This window comes from Camelus dromedarius, chromosome 24, assembly GCF_036321535.1.
Source record: "Camelus dromedarius isolate mCamDro1 chromosome 24, mCamDro1.pat, whole genome shotgun sequence".
NCBI lineage: Eukaryota > Metazoa > Chordata > Mammalia > Artiodactyla > Camelidae > Camelus > Camelus dromedarius.
In genome coordinates, this window is record NC_087459.1 from 1,347,812 (window position 1) to 1,372,830 (window position 25,019).

A 25,019-nucleotide genomic window follows, 5' to 3' on the forward strand; every position below is an offset into this window, starting at 1 on the left:
GGGTGGTCCACTGAAGGAATTTCATACAGAACATCTGTTACAAAGAGTTTGGAAGAGATCAAAAGCCAAACAGGAGGTAACGAGGCCTCCCAGAAGTAACTGATGTCAGAAAGCCAGCCCATCCCTAGAGCCAGAGGAACAGAAGGCAGAGGTGGTGCTATCAGGGCTGCAGGCAACAGCTGGACTGTGGCAGGGGCACTCAGAGGAAAGGGGAGGACAAGAGAAGGCCTGACCGGCAGTCACTGGTCATGGGACACCTCCATGGACCACGGAGGAAGCACAGCCACTGCTAGAGATGCTCCCTAGAGCGGGGCTGAGAGGAAGAAACAATCCAGCTTCCCTCTTCCTCTCACCTTCTAAACTTACCACCACCTCCCGCTGAAACAATGGGCAAAGGAACCTGGGAAATAGAGTCTGCAGGGGAAGGGCAGGGGGTCAATCTGAGAGCAAACCAGCAACTGACCAGCACACGCTCTTGAACTTGAACTGCCTGGGATTCCTTCCCCCAGTAACAGTACAGCCATTTCCCTCACTTCCTTAGGTCTCTATTCAAATGTGCCCATAAAGAGGGGTCTCTGAACACTCTATAGAGAAGAATAAAATCTCCACCACGGCAGACCATGAGCTGCTCTTCCACACTCATCCTCTTTTCTACCTGAACCCTGAGACGGACTACATATCCCAGCCTACTCTGCAGTGGCCAGGGGACTCCTCTTTGACACTACTCCCTGGCACCCTTCACTGGCCTGATTCACTCATTTCTGTCAGCTGTCTGGTCCCTGTGAGCATCTGAAGTCTGAGTTCTGAGCACACCTGGCCTTCACCCACATGATACAAGCGTCTACAATACCTCCTTTATTACCAAGTGGGAACCTCCTCTAGCACCCCTAAAATCGTGTCTTGTTTCCATTTAGGGGTCGGTGTACTCCATCCTCTGCTGAACAGCCATTTTTCATGCCGACAGAAGCAAAGCAAAGGACCCATGGAAGCAACAGGCTAGATAATAACTCAAAACTGACAACTCAGAGGCCAGATCTGAGTCTTAATTTACAGGACACCAAGATTAAACACCTCTGAAACAGCCAGAGGTCACCTCTGGCCAACAGGCATCAGTCCAGCTCTACCAGATCCCAATATGCTGGGACAGTTTCGTGCTCCTTAGTAAATGGCCAAACTTGCCCAAACTCTTAGCCACCCCAACTGTCAAAGACCCCTCCTCTACCACCAGGCCTGTGGACATGGCCCTGTGGACATGGCTCAAATCTAGCAACGCACAGGTTAACACCCAGCCCATGGGGGTGGCACTCTGGCTCCTGGCTCCCTCCCTGAAGCAAGCACTTCCCTACCAGCTGTTAAACATTTTTATCACCACCCCTGGACATTTTTTCTGCCTCTTCGGCAGACACCCTTATAACATCTCCTCCACCAGAACTAGCTGATTTGCAAGTTTGTGAACAATAGAGAAATTCAACAGAGAAACACAAAGAGGGAACTGAAAACACGACAGGGACCGGAGGGTGGGGGAGTGGACTTCCCCTCACCATCAAAAGGATGGGCCTGGGGTTCTCCTGGCACATGCAGCTTCCTCCACAATGAGCTTTCTACAGAAATGAAATTGTTACCCAAGGTGACCCGATGAAAAGAAAATACAAACTCTGATTTGAGTTAAACGTACTCAACCATTTAAAAAAATCCCCACTGAGGATCAAGGAAGTCGGTTTCTCTAATTTTACAGCTGGGGGTATATTAATACCACCTGCTTTCAACTGTGATAATGTACAGATGGAAGGGGGTGGGGTCTGGCTTCCCAGGAGAATGAGCTGCATGTCCTGAAGTCTGGGTCCTCGCGTCGTTATTCTGAATGTAGTCCTCTGGTGGCCAGGCTCCTCACGATGCACTGGAGCTACAAATATGAGCAAGGATGGACCCAATCCCTGACTATCGAGAGAGAGAGTCAAGAAAACAGGCGGTGCCATACGGAGATCTGATGAGAGGAGGACCCAGCACTGCAGGAGGGGCATAATCTAGCTGAACCAGTGAGTGGGGAGCTCATGAACAACTTCTTGAGAAAAATCTGAAACTTTAAGAGAGATGAGATCAAAACCACAATGAGATACCACTTCAGACCCATTTGAATGGCTATAATCAAAAACACAAAAAACAACAAGTGTTGGTGAGGATGTGGCGAAATTAGAATTTGGAATTCTTGTGCATTGCTGATGGGAATTTAAAATGGAGTGGCCAGTACAGAAAACAGTATGGTGGTTCTTCAAAAAAATAAACACAGAATTACCATATGGTCCAGCAACTCCACTTCTGAGTATATACCCCAAAGAACTGAAAGCAGGGACTTGAACAGTTATTTGTACACCCATGTTCATGGCCACACTTTTAACAATAGCTAGTAAGTGGAAGCAACCCAGGTGTTCATTGACAGAGGAGTGGGTAAAGTGTGGTCCATCCATACAATGGAATATTATCCAACCTTAAAAAGGAAGGAAATTCTGACACATGCTACACATGCATGAACCTTGAAGACACCATGCTAAATGAAATAAACCAAACACAAAAGGACAAATATTGTATGATTCTTACATGAAGTACATAAAGTAGTCATATTCATAGGGGCATATAGTAGAATGGTGGTTGCCAGGGGCTAGTGGGAGGGGAAAATGGAGAGTTTCTGTTTAATGGGGGCAAGGCTTCAATTTGGGAAGATGAAAAGGTTCTGGTGATGGATGGTGGTAATGGTTGTATAGTGTGAATGTACTTAATGCCTTTGAACTGTACACTTAAAAATGGTTAAAATGTCATTTTGTGTTATGTATACTTTATGACAATTTCTAAAAGAGAAGGAGAAAAAAACAAGTTTGAGCAGTTGTCAGGGGAGGAGGAGGCTGGGAGGAAGCCCACGGGCTGTCCAGGGGACCTGGGCAAAGGGCCCTAAGCACGAGACACAGGAGCAGACATGGGGTGGGGGGCTGGGGATGAGGATTCAGTCTTCGACACTTTGATGAGTCCATGGTACATCCGAACAGAGACACTCAAGAGAAAGACAGAGAGTGATCTGCAGGAGGTATAACTTAAAGGAATCAACACTCAGATAGCAATTTTCACCTACGAATCCAGACAGTATGTGTAGAAACAAGAGTCAACAACAGAATCTGTGGATAAATAATATTTAATATTTGAGGGCATAGAAGTGAATGATATGCCAGGAAGGATCTGCAAAAAAATAGAAAGTATGCCAGGAGGTTGTGGCATTACAGAAGAGAAGGCAAGACAATGTTTCCAAGTCAGAGGTGCCTAAGGCTGCTGAACAGATAAGGAAAAGTAAACTTAACTCTTACAAGACAGGCACCTCAACAATAACAAATGTGTCCCTGGTATGTTCTGAATCCTGCCTGTCGGCTTGTAACAGACTGCCAACACATAACCTGATGATGATGTATTAGTGATTAACAAGAACAAATTCCAAGATTATGCCATTGAAATGCCGCTCCTATCATCTGAATGTGTCCCCTCAAAATGCATCTGTTGAAATCCTAACCCGCTAAAGATGATGGTGTTAGGAGATCAGCCTTTGGGTGGACCCTCAGGTCATGAGGGTGAAGCCCTCATGAATGGGATTAGTGCCCTTAGAAAGGAGGCTCCAGAGAGATCCCTGCTTCTTCCAGCATGTGAGGACACAGTGAGAAGGCGCAGGCTATGATCCAGAAAAAGGTAGCACTCTGGAGTGATCTGGGCTTACGATACCTCCGGAATCATGAAATATATTACTATGCATATTGAATAATGCCCTTCCTTCCAACCAAAATGTACTTATCAAACATATTTTACTGAAAAACTCTTATACTTCCAGACACAATGCTGGAACATCAGGAGGAAGTAAAGCATTCCCAGAGCTCACCCACTAGTAGGGCACACAGACAACAGACAACTGAATACAGCGTGATGATAGGATACGGTGATATCCTCTGATCTTTGTTCTCTAAGACAGGGGTCAGCAAACTTTCTGCAAAGGGCCAGATAGTAAATACTTAAGACTTTATAAGCCAGTTGGTCTCAGTCACAACTCTGCCTCAAAGCAGCCTTAGACAGTAAATAGATGGATGTTTGTGGCTATGTTCCAATAAAACTTTATTTACAAAAACAGGTGGTGGGACAACAGTTTGCTGACCTCTGCAATGAGCGATCATAACTTACTCAATACTTTCTGCTTAATTCACTCATGAATTCAAACTGGGAGGATCATGATCTTTCAGAGAGCCCTCTTTCTGGAAACAATATGCCATTTACAAATAAAAGTAGGAGCTTCAGAATCACAACCATGTAAGCCTGAGCAGAAATTGCAGCTCTGCCAACTTTTTAGCTCTGGAACAGTAAGAAAATTATTTCATATATTTGAGCCTAATTTTATTCATCTGTAAAATGGGGACACTGTCATTCACTATGCATAATCCTTTCAGCAATAAAACAGAATAACGAGCAAGAAGGGTCTAACAAGTCTCCCGGGTCACAGAAGCGGCTCGATATGAGTCACTAGGAAACACTAAGAAAGCCAGGCTTGTGGTTCATCAGAAAGAGCAGAAAACATCCAGGTGTCATTTCAAGATTAATGTGCTAATCACACATCTTTCCTCCCGTTTCTGGAGCACAAGCCTCTGACTTTTTTTTTTTTTTTTTTTTGAAGTTGACTTGCTTTTCTCAATTGTTTAGGTTAGGACGATTTTGGATGCAAGTAAAAAGAGATCCAACTCAAAATGGCTTGAAACAGTGGGGAATTAATTCTCTCACGTAACATTAAGTCCTGAGGTAGGAGAGCTTTAGTGTTGGTTAATTCAGTAGCTCGGCTACATCATCACGGATCCAGGTACTTTCCATCTTTCTGAGCTGCCATCTTGAGTGAACAGGCTTTCATCTCGCCCCCTCCTCATGGTCACAAAATCACTGCCACAACTCCAAACATCACAGTCTCACACAACAACCCAAGACCATAAAATAAGCCTTCTCGTGTCTGTTTAAACAGCAAGACGATTTCTCAGAAGCCCCTCAACAGACCTCTCCATCCTTCCCCTTGGTCAGGATTGCATCTCATGTCTATTCCTAAACCAACCATTAGCAGGCTGGAAATTACTATGGCTGGCCTGATGTGATCCAGATTCACTCCTCCTACAGCTAGCCTCAGGCCAGAAGCTCGTGGCCACACAGTATCAGAACAAAATCAGAGTTTTATTTGCAAGAAAAATGGGACAGAACTGCTGGGCAGGGAATAACCAGTGTCTGCTGTAATTATTCACACTAACTTGCATAACTGGAATGGAAAGTTTAAACAAACTGCAGGACCAGACTCTGAAAACGCAGGCCCCCATCTCACCACCACCAAATCAACTGTCTGTGTAGATAGATCCAGTCACTTGTCAAAGTCAGAGAAAATGGCTCTCCCGGGCACAGAAGGCTGAATCCTAAAGGAGACACACTGGGTGACCTTCTTCTAAGCTTCTCTGGGTTCTGAGTAACCCAACTATCTGGGTGATCTCTTCAAAGGGATCACAGTTTGGTATGGGCACTGCTTCCTTTTTTTTAATATATATATTAGATTTGGTTTTTATTGTAGAGCACACATATCACAGCAAAGTGTTGCACACACAACTACAAATCATTTGGGGGGAAAAAACCTGCAAAAAGAAATAAACAAAACTGCAACTGCTTTAGTTATGCAGTCCCAACTTGAGGAATCCACCCTGGCAAAGGAGCTCTGACCCCTGAGAGGAACTTCTTAACAGTGGCTGCCCCAGCTTCCTGCTATTTCCAAGACGCAGCTGAGCTGGCGGCGTAACTGCTCAGAACGATGTCTACCTTACCAACGCCTCATAGGTCAGGTAAGACTGGGTAAAAACTCCCCAAGTCAACAAAAGAAACCTGAATACTCAGCTAAAACCAAAAATAAGCAAACACCTAACAGCAAACTAGGGAATGGGAGAGATGTATGTGGGCACTGATTGAAATCATCACAAAACTGAAGGAAAACTATGTGCAAGTTCCCTTTCCCAGGCTACAGTTTATCTCAGAAGGAAAACCTGGTATCTGATTTGTAGGCAAGTAACTGAAGATGGTCATGCACAAAGGGGGCATGTCTGGCCACTGGGAAAGGCACATGCTAAAGCATCACTTCAAGGGTCCACACTGTCAGCTACAGAAAGTTAGCTTGAATCAGAAGCCCCAGAAAAACAGTAGCAAGGGAGAAAGCCAGATTTTTCTTTTCTTTTTTTTAAATTAAAACAAAACTGAAGGCCTAGGAGCTCTGTAACAGCAGGAAAGGCCAGAGGAGCTCAGATCCCGAAGAGAAGGGACGTCCACAGATGTGAGTCTGCATGTAGAGCCCAATTTTGCCCTTGAAGCTTTTTCCAAGTATAGAGCTTCTCTGATGATAAGTTAAGCGGAGCTTTCAGAATTTGGACAGGGTCTTCAAAAAAAAAAAAAAAAAGTAGAGTTCAGGGCCTATCAAAGAGGAAGGGCACTGGTAAACACCTCAGGGGTTCAGCTGTATACTGGACTGAATAGTGTGCCCCCAAAATTCATGTCCACATGGAACCCAGAATGTGACTTTATTTGGGGAAAGGCTCTTTCCAGATGTAATTAGAGCAGGGTGGGCCCTGACTCTAATAGGACTCTAACAGGACTGATGTTCTTCTAAGGAGAGGACAGACATGGACTTAGAGGAAAGAAGGCCATGTGAAGACAGAGGCTGAGGCTGGACTGATAAAGCCACAAGCCAAAAACAGCAAGGACTGCTGACAGCCACCAGAAGCTAGGAACACAAACCCCACAGGGCCTCCAGGAGGAACCAACCCTGCTGACACCTAGATTTTGGACCCCTGGCCTCCAGAACTGTGAAAGAGTAAATTTCTATGGTGTGGAAATTTATTATGGCAGCTCTGCATCCTAGGAATAAGGCCAAAGCAGAAATACACCAGTCCTGGGGGGAAGGGTATAGCTCAGCGGTAGAGCACGTGCTTAGCATGCACCAGGTCCTGGGTTCAATCCCCAGTGCCTCCATTAAATAAACAAACAAATGAATAAATAAACCTAATCACCCTCCCCGCCATTCCAAAACAAGGAGCGAAAAAAGAAAAAGAAATAAACTTAAAAAAAAGAAATGGAATACACCAGTCCTGACAAACATTAAAGCCCAAGTGTGTACGGGGTCAGTCCTTGACTGGATTAAACTGCTCTCCCTCTACCCTAACTGCCTGAGAAGCAACACCAAATCCTCTCTGAAGACAGGTAACATCATCCCAAACTTCAAATTATCGCTGCAGTTCTTCATATACAACATCTGGCGTTCAGTCGAAAATACCAAATCTGGGCAAAGATAAGAATGTAGTCAAAAGTAAGACAAAATCAAAAAATAAGAGACTTCTGGCTACAGCCAAGTGAGAAGGTTAACAAATCATCTCCCCCAAAAAGCAACTACAAAACTGGACAAAATGGACAAAAACAACTGTTTCAGAACTCTAGAAACTGGCCTCAAAGGTTTACAATTTTAGAGGTGTTTATGCTCAAAAACTGCTGAATTTCAGGTAAGAACAGTGGAAACAATGACAACAGTGCAACAATAAATGGCAGCCAACATACCACCTCCGGTGTCAGGGGCCACAGGGAGCGGTGGAGACGGGGGTGAACTAGAGCACCTGTGCCCCATCTACAGAGGGCAGGGGTATCGGGCTCCAAAGTCAACAGTAAATGTGGGCCCAGACTCACAGATCCTTAAGTTTAAGAAAACCTAGAAATCTGTATTTCAACATAAAATCTCATAATTTTTAAGTGTTGGTAACTTAAAAAACATTTTATTTAAATACACTGTAACAAGGGCACCAGTTTCCAAACTCAGTCCTACATGCACCCTAACCCCAGACAACCAAACTCAGTCATGCCCAGGCAGACTCTCAGGATTTTCTACTGTATTGTAATTTTCAACAATGTCATTTTGTTATAATTCAGAAAGGTACATGCACCCCAATGTTCACAGCAGCACTATATACAATAGCCAAGACATGGAAACAACGTAAATGTCCATCAACAGATGACTGGATAAAGAAATTGTGGTCTATATATACAATGGAATACTTCTCAGTCAGAAAAAAGAATAAAATAATGCCATTTGCAGCAACATGGATAGACCCGGAAATCATCATTCTATGTGAAGTAAGCCAGAAAGAGAAAGAAAGATGCTGTATGCTACAGCCTATATGTGGAATCTAAAAAAAAAAAGACATAAATGAACTTATTTACAAAACAGAAACAGACTCACAGACATAGAGAACAGACTTACAGGTACCAGTGGGTAAAGGGGGTGGGAAGGATAAATTGGGAGTTCAAAATCTACACCTCTTGGGGAGTGATGGAAATGTTAGGTATCTTGATTGTGGTGGTGGTTTCATAGGTGTATACATCTATCAAAACTCTTCAAATCGTACATCTGAAATATGTGTAGTTTCCTGTACAGATGTTATACCACAATAAAGTTGTTTTTAAAAAAAAAGTTTAAAAAAATGTCATTTTGTTCAGTCTTTACTCTGAAGCTTAGCTTTTCTCTCTTCATCTAGAAACAGAGCTAATGCAACAGCCCTGTGGATTAATTCACCATTATTCATCCTCTCCTGTCACTTTCAGTTCAGGTCACTGAGCCAGAGTGGTCTACAGAGGAGCAGTGATGGGCATCGGGCCTGCTGCCAGAGGACAGCGGGAGCGGGGAAGAGCCAGGAATTTGACATTCGTCTGACCTGGGTTGGAATCCTCAGCTCTGCCACTTACCAGCTGTGGGAACTTCGGCAACTTACTAACTTATTTTTTGTTCATTCAACAGACATTTACTGAGTGCCTACTATGTGGTAAGCACTCCGCTGAATGCTGAGTATTTTTATTTTTTTCCTCCAAACTAAATGCTTATCATTTTTTTAATGAGGAAAGTAGTTTTTATTTTATTTTTTAATTAATTTTAATTGAAGTGCAGTCAGTTACAATGTGTCAATTTCTGTTGTACAGCACAATGTCACAGTCATGCATATACATACATACATTCATTTTCATATTCTTTTTCATTAAAAGCTATTAAAGATATTGAATATAGTTCCCTGTGCTATACAGAAGAAATTAGGGGGGTATTTATTTTTATATATAGTGGCTAACATTTGCAAATCTCAAACTCCCAAATTTATCCCTTCCTACCCCCTTTCCCCTGGTAACCATAAGACTGTTTACTATGTCTGCGAGTTTGTTTCTGTTCTGTAGATGAGTTCATTAGTGTCCTTTTTTTCTTTCTTTTAGATTCCACATATGAGTGATATCATATGGTATTTTTCTTTCTCTTTCTGGCTTACTTCACTTAGAATGATGATCTCTAGGTCCACCCATATTACTGCAAATGGAATTATTTTATTCTTTTTTCTGGCTGAGTAGTATTCCATTGTGTAAATATACCACAACTTCTTTATGCAATCACCTGTCGATGGACATTTAGCTTTTTCCATATCTTAGTTATTGTATACAGTGCTGCTATGAACACTGGGGTGTATGTATCTTTTCAAATTAGCATTCCCTCTGTATATATACCCAAGAGTGGGATGGCTGGATCATATGGTAAGTCTATTTTTAGTTTTTTGAGGAATCTCCATACTGTTGTCTATAACAGCTGCACCAAACTGCATTCCCACCAGCCGTGTAGGAGGGTTCCCTTTTCTCCACAGCCTCTCCAGCATTATGGTTTGTGGACTTTTGAATGATGGCCATTCTGACTGGTGTGAGGTGATACTGAATTGTAGTTTTGGTTGCATTTCTCTGATAATTAGAGATATCAAGCTTTTTTTCACGTGCCTATTGGCCATTTGTATTTCTTCATTGGAGAACTGCTTGTTCAGGTCTTCTGACCATTTTTGTATTGGGTTGTTTGTTTGTTTGTTTATTGCAACTTATTAACTCATTTGAGCCTCAGTGTCCTCATCTGAAAGGTAAGAACACCATCACCTATCCTGGAAAGTTACTGGCATGTTATAATCAAGCACCAGCTCTGGAAGCCCAGCACCAAGGCCTCAAGCCCTCATCACAACCCCGAGTGACAAGTCCAGTTATCACTCTCATTTTACACATGAGGAAACAAGCTCAGACAGGAGATGTCCCCAAGAGCACACACGTGACAAGTCACTGTGAGGGGATTTCAACCCTGTCATCCAATCACTAAGTTACACAAAGGGCCCATCCCAGCAGCCAGCAGTGACAAGGGAGCAGAGCGACACTCATTCCCATACAATCCTCCTCTACAGATTTCTTTTGCTTCATTCTGCCTGGCAAGGTCATTCCAATGGCTTTAAGAACAACCATAAGAAGTCATTGATCTGATCTTTCCCAACTACTAACAGTCAAAAAAAACACCTGCCTCCCTCTCTCATGAGGTTTTTAATCAAACATTCAATAGCAGGAAAGAGGCTTTAACCAGCCAAGGACTATCCTGCACCCTGTGGATGGTTAATTAACACTGCCAACAATGATGACAGAAGCCCTTGGCAGCCACTCAAGGGCTAAGCTAGTTTGGTCTTTCCTTTGCTTCTAATTGGCTGGGAGGCTGCTCAGCACACCCTCCTTAGCAGAAACAAAGCCAGAGACTGCTTGTTCGTCAGTCTCTTCGGGATTGCAAGTGCTAAGATGCAGAGAAACAGCAAAATCGTGAATGTTGGCGATGCCTTGCAAACATGTGGGCGCTTCTACGACTATCAGGGTCAAGTAACAAAAACACAAGAATTCTTGTCTAAATGAGAATAGAAAGAGCCATTCTTCATGGTCAGAAGGGCAGAGCCTTGCAAGGGGGTGAGAAGGAGAAAGGGTTAAAAGTGTAGAGGGTGTTTAGGAGCAAAGAGTAACTGGTTAAACATTGATTAAGGTCTATGAACTGAAGCAGGTGCTTCACATGAGGTTCTCACTGAATCCTGACAACCCCTCCCCTCCCCAGGTAGGTAGGACGTTCCACCTGTACAGGTGAAAACAATGAAGAGGGGACCTTTCCCAGGGTCATAGCAGACTTACCCCAGAGTCTGACTCCAAAGCTAGGGTTGCTTCTGCCATGTGCAGGAGCTGCCCTCACCCAGAGGGAAGCAGGCCCAGAGCCTTGTGGGGCTCCCCCACAGACAGGTAAGAAGGAAACAAGAAGAAACATGAGGGCCCAGCAAGCAAGGAAGACTCTGTGAAAGGCCATGTCCTCAAACAGCTCATCAACCAGCCCGAAGCCATCCCCACATACAGAGACTCAGGGAAGCATCCTGGACAGAAGATGCCACCAAGACAGCTGAGGCTAACATCTGAGGTGGCCAAGGCAGCTAGCTGCGGTTTCTATGAGGACTGAAGCCCCTCGCACTGGCTCTTCTTCTGAACCGGCCCCTATATCCCTGACTTTTAAAGAAGGGAACACAGAAGAAAGATCAGTGGTGACAGGAATCCCTCTCGCAACTCTCCCCTGGCCCCAAGAGGAACCACATTCATTTCTGAAAATGAACAACCGGTGAGATAAACAGGAATCAAAGATCTGCTGAAGGGCTGAGAGAAAAGGGGAGACATGCCAACCAGAGTGAAACGGAAAGGCAAAGGATTTGCTTCAGTCACCAGAGAATCTCCATGGGCGCCTCCACCAAACCTGGCGAGTGCTTATTTTTCATTGTGAAAGGAGGTGAACCAGCAAAAGATGACACATTTTACTCAGCAGTGACACTGATTATCACAGGAAATGAGAAAGATTTGGGAACTCAGGGCAGCAGCCACAAACAGGGACTGAAAGAATCCACTCTTTAAAATGTGGGGGTTGACACAACATTGTAAACAGATTATACTTCAGTAAAATACATATATTTTAAAAAAGCAGTGTAACACAACAAAATAAATAAATAAATAAATAAATAAATAAATAAATAAATAAATAAATAAATAAATAAATAAATAAATAAAACAAACGTGGGGGGAGAAGGACATAGGACGTCTTTTATATGACATGATACATTGCGAAGTTCAAATCCAAAGCAAATCGCTTTGAACAAACCACAGTGGAGAAGATGACGGTCCCAACCACCCATACGACTGTTGTGAGAACTGAGCAAGTTCATTTATACAAAAGACTAACAAAGTGCCAGGCTTGCACTAAGTACCCATGAGTGCTAAGAGTTATTATTATTAGCATTTTTCCTGTCATTCAGAGACACAGGAGCACAGGACATAGGACAACTCTAAAATGGATGGTAGAATTATAAGCTCAGAGACCTGCGTTGTCTCTGTTGCTGTCACTGCTGTTAAGACAGAATTAACTATGAAATGCTGTGCTATCCCTCTGCGTAAAATTAGAACAGACAGTTAATTTCTCAGCAATTGCCACCACGTTGGTTAAATAGGTACCTTGGCTGCAGGCCCCTGAATCCCACAGAGCCTGCAACACGTGGCTCTGAGAATTACGCACAAAGGGTGACCTCATTTAAATTAAGATGCCAGACAACATCGTTACTGACTGCGAGTTAAGACATCCTTACACGTGGATTTCGGCACCATCACGTGCCACCCACCCCCACCAGTCCCACACAATGACTCCCTTGCCCACTATTAAAAAAATAAAATGAAAATTTTAAAAAAGAGCAAGAGCAAAGAACATCCTTTTGTGCACCAGGCCGAGCAGTACCTGTTTCAGTTTTGCTGGCGAAGCCCGCTGCCTGTTTGATGGCGGCCGCTGTTAGGGCTAATCCTCGACTCCTCTTCAAGCCATGCTGCAGGACAGCCTCAAACTGGGCACACAAACAGGTTACCCTGCGAGAGAACCAGTGATTCATCAATCCACCCTACAAAGGGAGAGAGACAACCATTGTGGCCCCAGCATCTCCAGGGAGCACGTGACTTGCCAGGTGTGAACCTCAGTGTGCAGGTACACACTAGACACCTGGAGTTACAGGCAGGTAACTGACATGTAGTTGACTCCACACAGCTCCCCCCATTTATGTTCATTTCACGTAACTGAGGGAAGCCCCACACAGTCAAGCCACATGCATCAGACTGGTGAAAGCACAGTAACAATTTACAAGAAACAAGGGGAAACGAATTGGTGCCAGCCAGCAGGGGAGCAAAAAAAAAAAAAAAAAGCCAATTTAAAAACAAATCAGTTCCATGTGAGGAGGGGCTGGGTGTTAATTGTATCCAATTCCCAAGCTTCAACTCTAATTCTCATCATGTCGTTTATGATATAAGATTATCTTTTAAGAGATTGAATTCACCAGCCTGCCAAATTGGAAACACTGTGTAATTTCATGGCCTGTTACATACCCTAAAAAAATAATATGAATTCTGATTCTTGTTCTTTATTTTGTTATAAGAGATTACACTGTGAAGTCAGATCCAAAGCTGATGGAATTTTCAATTAAGTTACAATTACTGTGCATTTAATTGAATTTATTTCTCACTAACCAAAGAAACGGGAGATTTAGGATCATGTTCACAAAGAGATGAGGTCACAGCAAATACACTCTGTTCTTAGCAATCCTTCCAAGGCTCCTTGGCCCCCAGCCCAACTGGATCTGTGGACTTCAAAGACCCTTCCATTCACTCATGCAGCAAATGTTAAGAACCCTGAACTTTTCCTAGGTGCCGGGCATTGTTCTAGGCTCTGAGACTATGAAGATGGGAGTGAGACAGAGGAGGTCTCTGCCTCACCACGTTTCCGCAGTTTTATCAGGGGGAGATACACAAGTAAGGTAACCAGACCATTCCTGTTGATGAGAACTTTGAAGAAAATAAAAACAGGATGAGGTGGTAGGTGGAGCCAAGACAGGAACAGGCTTAGAGTCTGTGGCTTGACTGGAGGTAACCTTAGAGTTATGACTTGGATATGACAAGAAGCAGCAGGCTGGGCAGAGGGGCCCAGTGCAAAGACCCTGAGGCCACCACCATCTGGCTCATCCTTGCCTAACTACAGGCATTTCCTGCTCCACCCACCCCCACACCTATAGTAATAATACTCCTAGTGTTTATCACTCTGTAGGTGGTAAAACATTTTCATATCCATGATTTCATTAGCTCCTCCCATCAACATTATGATATGTGGAGGCAGGTATTATCTCCATTTTACATGCCAAGAAACTGAGGCTTAAAGACATTTGAGAGACAGCTCATAGTAAGTACATAAGTAGCAGCACGTCTGTCCTCCGGCCCTACCCAGACACACGCTGATCCAAGATGGTCAGTTTCCACTACACCCCGTAATATCAAGACAAACATGCTTTATTCTAAGACAAAAGCCCACCCCCTCCCATACACCACCTTTACTCAAGTCTTCTGCCTACACCAGAAAACCCTAACACAGCATCAGCAAATACACAGCACCCCTACATTTACTCTCTAGCCTGTGCCCATGACAGACATCACTCATCTATCCCAGCATTCCAGGCTGCTACTCCCATTGACCCAAGTTAGCCCTACACAGGAAGGAACCCTACCTGGCATCCCAAACCTAACACTCGTCCTCAACTAAACTATTTGGTTTCCAGCTCCTACCTTGACTTCCTGGCTCCCCTGCACCTAGCTCACTCAGCACCTGGTACATAGCATGTGCTCCATAAATGCTTTTCAGTGGGTAGGTAAAAGGGTTATTAACCTTGAACCCGGGGTCCCAGAATACTCCTCCACATTGAAACAACCCTTTTTGATGGGCAGATGTCACTCTTAAATATTACATGTACATATGCTAATCTCTCTGCATATCCAAGCAAGGCACACATCTGAGGGCTTCCCAGAAGCTGGGACACCTGCCAAAAGTATCTAAATCCCACAGGAACCAAAACAGAGGCAAAGCAAAATGAAGCCTGACCAGAGCCCTGTCTCAAGGTGGGGGGACAGGGGGACTAAAAACCTTGGGCTGTGTTTAAAGTTCTCCATGATAAACCACAGCCTGCACCTTAAAACGAATCATCTGCAAAAACAATGATTAACTCAATAAACAGTTTGCTTGGCTCCAAAAAACAAGTCAGTAACTACCCCGCCAACTCTATAACACCTGGCCCCTAAGAGGAATGGAATGCAGATGAACAGCACAAATCCGGTCCCCAAGGTTTGAGTTACGTCAGCAGTGCTACCTTCTAGTGGCACACAGGTCACAATCAATCTAACACAGCAGAAAACCCAGGTGAGCGTTATCCTATAATTAGCTCATCACGATGCCTTGCCCTGCTGAGGGCGAGTCTACTTAACACCTTCCAAACGTCCCCTTTGCACCTCCCCATTTGACCTGAGCCTATTCCTACTGGTCATTCAAGACTTAGCTTAAGGGTCCCCTCCTCCAGGAAGCCTTCCTGAGTGCTTCCTCGTGCTGCAGCACTTGGCCAATCACTCTGTTAACAATCTGCTTTCCACAGCTATCTCCCCTTGCTAACTTGAGCTCCCTGACAGCAAGGATCCCGTCTCATTCATCTTAGTTGTGCCAGCACCTAGCATGATGCCTGGCTTCTGTGGTAAATGTAACCAAAACGGTCCCTCCCATCAGAGAACTAAGAATATGGACGTGATGTATACTTAGGTGAGCAATGCATCTCAGGAGATCTTGTATAATTTGCAATCCAAACCCGAGTCCATTAAGACTAGGGAACCAAGGGGAACACACTTACACAACCACATGAACCTACAGCCTTTAGCTTGTGGTGGGCATACCATGGGCACTGATTTATAATCATGTCACCCAAAGGTTTTCCATTTCTTCTCATCTTGACTTAGGTACATGATAATCCCTGCAAAATGAAAGGGGTACCCGCTCTCATGGACTCCTTATTTTCTCAGCTCAGCCCCTCCCACTTCCCAGAATGCTCTCTGCTGAGCACTCTCTGGCATCCACTCTGGGGGGCTGGCTGCCTCCATTAGAGTTAGATTTTCTCACATCTAACTTCTGCTATAAGTTAATGAATTGCCCATGTTTTTAATTAAGTGGGGCACTTAACAGTGAATGTTTTCATATTTTTAAAAGGCATGGGGGGAGCTGGGGGAGGGTGTAGCTCAGTGTTAGAGTGAGTGCTTAGCATGTACCTGGTCCTGGGTTTAATCCCAGTGCCTCCAGTAAAAGGTAAATTAAACAAATAAATAAACCTAATTACCTCCCCCCCAAAAAAACCCCCAAAATACAACCTTTTAAAAACTAAAAAAAAAATTTCTTAAATAAAAGGCACCAGCCAAGAAAACCACTTCAAGTTTTTATGTTTACAGCTGTTTACCAGATGAATGGATAAATAAAATGCAGTATATCGATACACTGGAATACTATTCAGCAATTAAAAGGAACACACACTACAAGGATGAGGATTGAAAATATTATGCTGAGGAAAAGAAGTCAGACCCAAAAACCATACATTGTGTGATTCTATGAAATGTCGAGAAAAGGTAAATGCACAGAAACTAAAAGTCGATCAGTGCTTGCCTAAGGCTGAGATCAGGGACTAACTATAAACTGGCACAAGGCAACTCTGTGGGGCAATGAAAATGTTCTGAAACTGGATTGTGGTGATCGTTCCATAACTCTATAAATTTACTTTTTAGAAAAATCACTGCACTGTACACTTACAAGGAGTAGATTTTTATGGTATGCAAATTAGACTTCAATAAAGCTGCTCAAAAAAAAAAAAAAAACCTGCCCTCAAGGCACTCGGTAAAAGCTTGGCAAAGGAGTGAAGGAGTTAATGAGTGGAAAATGAAATGACCTCCTCCTGCTAAACTGTCTACCCACACCAACACAGCTGGACACCGTATGAGCTTAACTGGTTTACTGCTAAAATTCTGCAAGCATTGGTTTTCCTGAGTTTTGTCCTGTATTTCAAGACTGCTTAACCTGCCACATTAATCTATAATAAGAATCTTAAGAATCCCATACTTTTTTATGGTAAAAGTTAGACATTTATGGTAAATATTAGACAGGATCAGCAATAAAAATTGCATTTTTAAGAACTGCATCAAATTAATCTGGTGACGGAGGGCATAATTTCAAACTGATCTTTTTTCTATGTTACAGCTTTACCGGAACCTTTTCGGGAAAATCAAGTATAATCACAAAAATAGACTGGATTATCCTCATGTGGAAAGCTCCAATGTCACCTAGAATGGAGTTGACTGTACTCATAAAAATCAGCAATTAACAGCATTAGCCACATCTCAGATTTCAGACAGTATAATCATCAACTGGCCTTGCAGTAGCCAGTTGCAGACTTACATGACAATCATCTGAAATGGGCCATGCCCTACATTTATGTGTTATAAATTAGGTTTTCGAAAAGATTCACATCCTTTAACCAGTGAATTTTATGGGCAGAAATCAATTCATGGCAGTAATCTACAAGTCAGATAAAGATGTAAGAATGAAAATATCCAAAACAACATTATCTACAATTGTGGAAAGGTAAAAACACCTAAAGAATTGACACTTGGGTAATTGGTTAAATGATAATACAACACATAATCAAATGCTAATTAACCCTTTAAAATATTTACCAAGAGCTAATAATGATAAGCTAACAGGCTTATAACATAAAATGAAAACAAGCAGGGTACGAAACTTTTAAGTATATTCTCAGCTATGCTAAACACACACACATACATACAGTGCAGGGGAAGGGATAAATTAGGAGTTTGGGGTTAACAGATACACACTACTATATACAGAGCAGATAAACAACAAGGACCCACTGTATAACACAGGGAACCATATTCAATATCTTATAATAACCTATAATGGAAAAGAATCTGAAAAAGAATTATATGTATGTATACATATAACTCAATCACTTTGCTGTACACCAGCAACTACCACAACATTGTAAATCAACTATGCTCCAATAAAAATAAATTTTTAAAAAACACGTTAAAAAATCTGAAGGGAGTTATATGAAAAATTCAGAGACACTTGGTAAAATAATTATTGATGATGTCTTTCTTACCTCTATGCTTTTCTGACTTAACTTTTTTCTTAAAAAAGCATTTTAAAAGTATTCATGTCTCAAGAACCAGACTATTGCTACCCTGAGCTATAAAGAATGAAGAAATTTGGCATCAAAGTGACAGTGAGGAAAATCATGCAACTATTAAAATGCTTACAGAGAACTTGAAATGGCTTTCTTTAAAAGCTTAGATTATAATGTTAAGTGAAAAAAAAGCAGATCTACAAAAAGATATAAGAATGTTTCTAACCCACAAATGAGAAATATTTTGCAATAAAAGAAACTAACATTACAAGTTGATTTTTTTTAAGTCAACAAAATGGGGGAGGAGAATTACATTCACAACAGGAACAAAAGTAAAGTAAATCATATTTTTAACAAGAAAGATACATGTCCTATACAAAGAAAACCATATTTTCTTAAGATATAAAGATCAAAACAAATAAGAAATCTTGTTTTCCTAAATGGGAAAATTTATTAAAATTAAAATGTCAATTCCTCCCAAATTAAAGTATACATTTAATACATTTAAAATATTAAAATGTATTTAAATACATTTAATAATAATCACAGGAAAGACTTGGCCCAGTGTGGCTTTGGGTACGGGGATAAACAAATTGACGGAGCAGTACAGAGAACTCTGCCCCCAAAACCAAAGTAAATATGGAAACATTTTACATATAATAATGGCAGCACTTTCATTCAGATGGGCGAGGATGGGCTGTCTAACCAGTGCCACTGACACAAGTGGCCCTGGAGCTGAAAGAAAATAAGAATACACTCCTGTCTCAAACCACCACAGAGCTAACTTCTGATGGATCAAGTTCAAAAAAATATATGTGAGTGTAAGCAAATAAAACTGTAAAACATAACAGAGAAAAATACAGAAGAACCTCAGGACAGAATACTCTCAAAGCAAAATTTTAAAGGTTCAGAAAATTAACCACACACGATTTTTAAATATCAACATGGCCAAAAGATATAAGAAATATGGTAAAACAATAAATGATAGCCTGGAGATAATATTTATAGCACACATAACTGAAAACAAAATTAAGAGTCATAGCACATGAAGAGCTTCTACCAATGGATAAGAAAAAGACAAGCAATTCAAAAAATAAAAAAAACTATTAAAGAAGGTGAACCAACAAACCATGAAAGGAGGAAATACAGTTGGCCAATAAACATCTGAGAAGATACTCGGTTTCACTAGTGACCAGGAAAGTGTCACAATACTAAGATACCAATTTAGGACTATCTGCTTAGAGCCGATCACCGGGATAGCAGGAGCACGTGTGAACAGGTACTATGGATGGGAATATGAATATGAACGACTACAGCTTTCTGCAAAAAGACTGGGCAGTACAATTTCTTTTTTAAATGCCCATACCCTTTGACCCAGCAATCCTACTTCTAGGAACTTATCCTATAAAAATAAAAGCACTACTAATAAGAAAATGAGAAAAACCATAAACACATTTCACCAAAGAGGATACCCACATATAAGAACATGAAAATATGTTCAACATCATTAGCCATTAGGGAAATGTAAATTAAAACTACAATGAGATACACGTACACACCTGTTAAGAATGGCTAAAATAGAAAATCATGAAAATACTAAACACTGGCAAGAATGCAGAGAAACTGGATCACTCACACGTTGCTTGTGGGAGTGTGAATGGTAGAGCGAGTCTAGAAAACAGTTTGGCAGGTTCTTATAAAAGTGAATATGCAAATAACATACAATCCAGCAACTGCACTCTTTGAGTACTTACCTCAGAGAAATGAAAAACTTACGTTCACACAAATAACCTGTACGTGAATGTTTACAGCAGCATTATTTGCAGTAGCCAAAACCTGAAAACAACTCGCATGTCCTTCAATGAATAAACAGACTGTGGTACATTCATATCATGAAATACCAGTCAGCAATAGAAAGGAATACACACCATTGATACATGCAACAACCTGGATGACTCTCAAAGGAATTATGCTGAGAGGGGAAAAAAAAAAGCCAATCCCAAAAGGTTACACACTATGATTCCATTTATATAACATTCTTCCAATAACAAAATTTTAGAAGTGGAGAACAGATTGGTAGTTGCCAGGAGTTTGAGATGGGGAGGGAGGGGACAGGAAGGAGGTGGACATGGTTATAAAAAAACAACAGGAGGAATCCTGCGGTGATGAAACTATTCTGCACCTTGACTGTGGTGGTAGACACACGAATGCACAGAGTGATAAAACTGCATAGAACTAAATACACACACACACACACACACACACAAGTACAAGTAAAACTAGAGAAACTGAAAACAGCATCCTAGAAACTCACAAGATGTGACCACTGGGGAAAACTGGGTAAAGGATAAATGGGATCTTCCCATATTATTTAAAAGACCACATGCACACTCTAATGTTGAAGAAGATCTTAAAACACTGAAAACCAAGAAATTGTTAGGTATATGGATCAGTAAAAAGACATTTAACCATATAAAGAAAACTTTATGTGGTATGATAATAGATACTATTACCTGTGCTTACAAAGATAGCGGGTAGATTTGAAAAAAAAATATTTGCAAAGCAAAAAACAGACAAAAGGTTAATTAATTACAACATACAAAGAGCTCTCACAAATTGACAAGGGGACAAATAATCTAGTAAGAAATTGTGTAAATAACATGAAGCAGCTTTGCACAAAAGAGTAAAACCAAACGGCCAGCAAACATTTTTTAAAAAACTGAAATTCACTAGCAATCCAGAAATGCAAATTAAAATGACACTGAGCCACCACTTTTCACCCAACAGACTGACAAAACTTCAAAACAACACTCACAACTATTATTAGCAAGAAAGAAAGGGTAGTTTCACATGCTGCCAGTAGAAATTTTTAGAAAGATACCTGACCACAACTGTTAAAAATAAACACATATTCTCTTTGCCCCAGCAACCCAGCTCCGGGTCTGCCAAAGAAAGAAAATCCTCATTATATAAGAAAAGCTGCTCAGGGATTCTACTGTTTCAGTGTCCACAGTAGTAAAAATTGGACACAAAGTCTATTACTTCATAGGCAACTGTTGGTACATCTGCATCAAGCAATATAATGCAGCCTTTTAAAAAGGATTTTTGGAACTGTAACTTGGAAAGGTTTTGACAGGGTAGTGCCAAGAGAGAAAATACGGACGCAGAACACTATATATAATTCAATTTTCGTAAAGACAATGGCAATAAAACCAGTGTGCGTGTGTGTGTAAACACATGTGTATTTTATTTGTAAAAAAATAAATAAATGTGGAGAAAAACACAGAACAAATGATTCTTGATCATTAACATAAGTTACCCAGAGGGAGGAAAAAGAGGATATGGTAGAGAAAATAGAGGCAAAAAAAAAAAAACCAGTTGCTTAAGAACCAGAAAAAATGCAAGCCTGGTAACAGTGAAAACTCACAAGGCAGTAGTTTTCAAATGTGAAGGTTTGAGGATGGCAGACAGTCATGTAAAAAGAAATCAAATGAATCTTTTACCAGAGGAACCAGAAACTGGAAAAATAACCAATATTTAAATGGGTTAAATCATCACTTCTGGCTATTTTCAGAAGTTACTGACATGAACACAGTAACCATCTGCCCTGAGGTTCACAGACCTCCAGCTTGGGTCTAGACACAATCACCATCTGGGATTCTTGGCAGATGAGGAGCTTCAAAATCAGGAAGAGGAGACGGCCGCTGAGAAAGAACCAGCTGAAGGAGCTGGTAAGTCCAAAGTGAAAAAGAGAATGGAGAGGAAACAAGAGCCCCCAGATGCAGAAGGAGGGAGTAAATGAGAAACAAGGAAACAGGGAAGTGACATGAAGTCTGTGGCCAGTGGGATCTCTAAGTCTGCTTGGAGTCCACAGCCCGGGAGAAGGAAAACTCCACACCAAAAGCTTGCTTTAAAAAAACACAAAATACACACAATACACAACTGTCCCAATTTCTGGCCATTCCTTGTGGCTAGAGCATTTACGTCTCATCCCCCACGTCTGATCTATCTTATCAAGGCTCGGTCCTAAGGCTTCTCAAGCCTTCTGTCTCTTGTCCCAGTACTACCACCTCCACTCAGCGTTCCTGTCACTGAGCAGAGCCACCTCTCACTGCAATCCCAGACCCCATCTCACCTGCCCAGCCACCTCGAATCCTGAAAAGAAGCTATCTTCCTGAAATGCAAAGCTGACAATGTCATTATCTTCCTTTGTTTCTCACTCACCACACTTTGTGGGTGTATGGTACATGACATGACATAACATTTTTAGGTTAGTCATTTTAGTATGTCATGAAAAAATATATAACCAGCCATCAATCTTTGATTCGCTGACAGTATTACTTAACGACAAGACCAGAATAGACAGGGCCTCGAAATTCAACCTCAAGCCCATCTTGGCTCAAATGGTATACAAAAATGGCAAAAATTATGAAAATAGTATACAAATAGCCACAGTTTAAGAAATAATACCCTAATGGATAAAGTTTCAAACACCTTCCCGTGACAACAAGACAAGAGTCTACTGACTTTCCAGTACATCTCCCAACACATCATCCACGATCCCACCACTTTCTCACGCATCCCTGCATCTTCGCGTTTGTCATTACTGCTGCCTGGAATTCCCATCCTGTCCAACGGACCACTGAAGAGCCTGTACTCGCCTCTGATGTCTGTGTTGTGTAGTTATTACTACAGGCCACCATGACTATCTGCAATTTACATGTCCATCGCCCAGACTCAGTTTCGAGTTCCTTGAGAACAGCAACCGTCTCATCCAGTTTGCGCACCCGATGTCAAAACAGTGATCTATAAATAAGTATCTGCCAAATGAAGGAATTAATCAGCACTCATTCCAGCCTTTAGTTTCCAAATTAGACAAAACACTGGTATGTCCAGTTATAGGAAGAAAATATATTGAGTTTACTAAGTTCTTCCTGAGTGTGCCAAGCAAACATTACTACACGTCTAATCCTCACTTCAACCCTAGGAAGGGGGTACCATGATCATCATCTTGTTTTACAGATGGTGCAAGAGAGGCCTAGAGAAGCTAAGCCAAGTCCTAAACTACACAGCTGGTAATTGGCGATTTGTGGACGGGGTGGGCAGGAAGACAGGTATGCCTGATACCAAAGCTCACACTTCATGCTCAAGGCCTCTCTCCACATGAGGATGGTGGTGACAGTCATGATGACAGTGCTTACATATGATTTCCTAGGGGCCAAGCACTGCTCTCAACAACTATCAATATAAATAATACAAATACTTATTAAAATTCAGATGGAAATGTCCTCAGATTTGCTAAATGCCCAAGAGTTCCCCAAATGCTAAAAATAATTTTTCCAAAAAGAAATCAATTCATTTGATCAATATAGTAAAATGAAAGAATATGCAATGTAGAACTATCTACTACACAGGCTAGAAGTGGAAATCAAGTGCTCAGGGTAGGGGTGATAAGAAAATTCAATTAATGAACTCCAGGATTCTTTTGCCAGGATGAGAAGAATTAGAACATTCAGTCAACACCTCCAACCACTAAGAGGCTGGTAAGAAACTTGTGACAAACTGAAGATAAAAAAAATCACATGATGAACATTTAAAAGAGGAAAAGAAATGCCTGAAAAAGCCATTCAGTTCCCTAAGTGTCTAGAGGAATACACGGGACAGTTTTCAACTGTGCTAGGAAACACCATTAGGGAAGAGCAAAGGGCAGCTAGTTTTGTTTTTCAGCTTCCCAAAAAGTTCAAAAAATTTTCTAATTCCTTAACAGGTAAAGATAAAAATCACCAAAACAAAGCACTCTTTCCTGGCACGTTTTGGAAGGGGAAGAAATGCTCCCCTCTGATGTCTTCTGACAGTCACCTGAACGAGTCACAAAAATTTACACTTTCTACATAAGGCAGATACCTAAGGCTGACTCACCGCCACCTATAATGGCAGAGACCCGGTACGCAGAGAGTATCTACCAAGTGTCAAGACACTGTACACAAAATTATAATGACAATAGCTAACGAGTTCTAGAAACTTACTAGCTGCCGGGCACTGTTCTAAGGGCTGCACATGAACTAACTCACAACAACTCTGTAAAGTATGATCACCACGACCCCCATCCACACATGGGGACCCTGAGGCACAAGAAAGTCAGAAGCTCGCCCGCCGTGCAACACGACTGGGAAGTGGCAACACCAGGACTCACCCTGAGCTCCCAACCCCACGCGCCCTCTGCGGCCCCGCGGGCCGGGCTGCTCTTCATACTTCCAAGGGAGAACGTCCAGAGCGTGCTCTGTAACTCCACCCGGGAGGAAGGCGCCTCCGGGGAGCACTAACGCACCCGGGCTTTGAGGGCGCTTCTAGTGTCTGCTGAGTTTTGGGTGCTATTATTTCTAGAAGGCAAAATAGTCAGAAGATACATTATAGGCTCCCCCCAGGCCAGTCTGACTGATGGAATGTGGGGTCATTTTAATGAAGCACAAGAATGGGTCTCTGTCCTTAGGGCAAAACAGCTGGAGAACCAGGCCAACAGAACAGATGGGAGGAGGAGAAACACATGCAGTGGAGACCGGATGTCATCACTGCCACCACTTCCTCCTGGGGAGGCTTGGGGAGTTTTCTGAGGACAAAATCTGATGGGAAAAAGCACGCCCTGCCCTCCACGTAAATGTTGTTTCATTCTTCACGTGAGGACTGTTGCATCTTGCTGTGTAATCTTGTAACCTCAAACAAACCCTTTACAGGCAGTCATCCACACACAAGCACACGCACACACAGGCTCTGCGTCTGGGGTTCCAGCAGAATAATTCTGTACACCGTGCAGGCCCCCAACCCAACAGCCTCAGCCCGGCCAGCTCTCTCCTCCCTCATCTTCAGTCGTTCACAGACACCTCAGCCACTTTTGTCGCCCGGGAGGACACTCCTATTATTCACTTGTCTTGAGTTTGACTCACTTTTTCTAATTGTACAAACCTGTTTTAAAAGGAAAACCTCTATCGCTATTGCAAATGGGAAGCCAGC

General features: G+C 42.1%; 1 protein-coding gene across 4 annotated transcripts in view; it reads right to left on the bottom strand.

The window, feature by feature from the left end:
- SNX29 (sorting nexin 29) overlaps window positions 1-25,019 on the bottom strand; it is a 591,891-nt gene that overhangs the window by 435,957 nt on the left and 130,915 nt on the right. For all 4 annotated transcript variants that reach the window (XM_064478172.1, XM_010980034.3, XM_031433266.2 and 1 more), the window contains one exon: window positions 12,710-12,834. In XM_064478172.1, coding sequence (XP_064334242.1) covers window positions 12,710-12,834 — 125 coding nt within the window. The remainder of the gene's footprint in view (window positions 1-12,709; window positions 12,835-25,019) is intronic.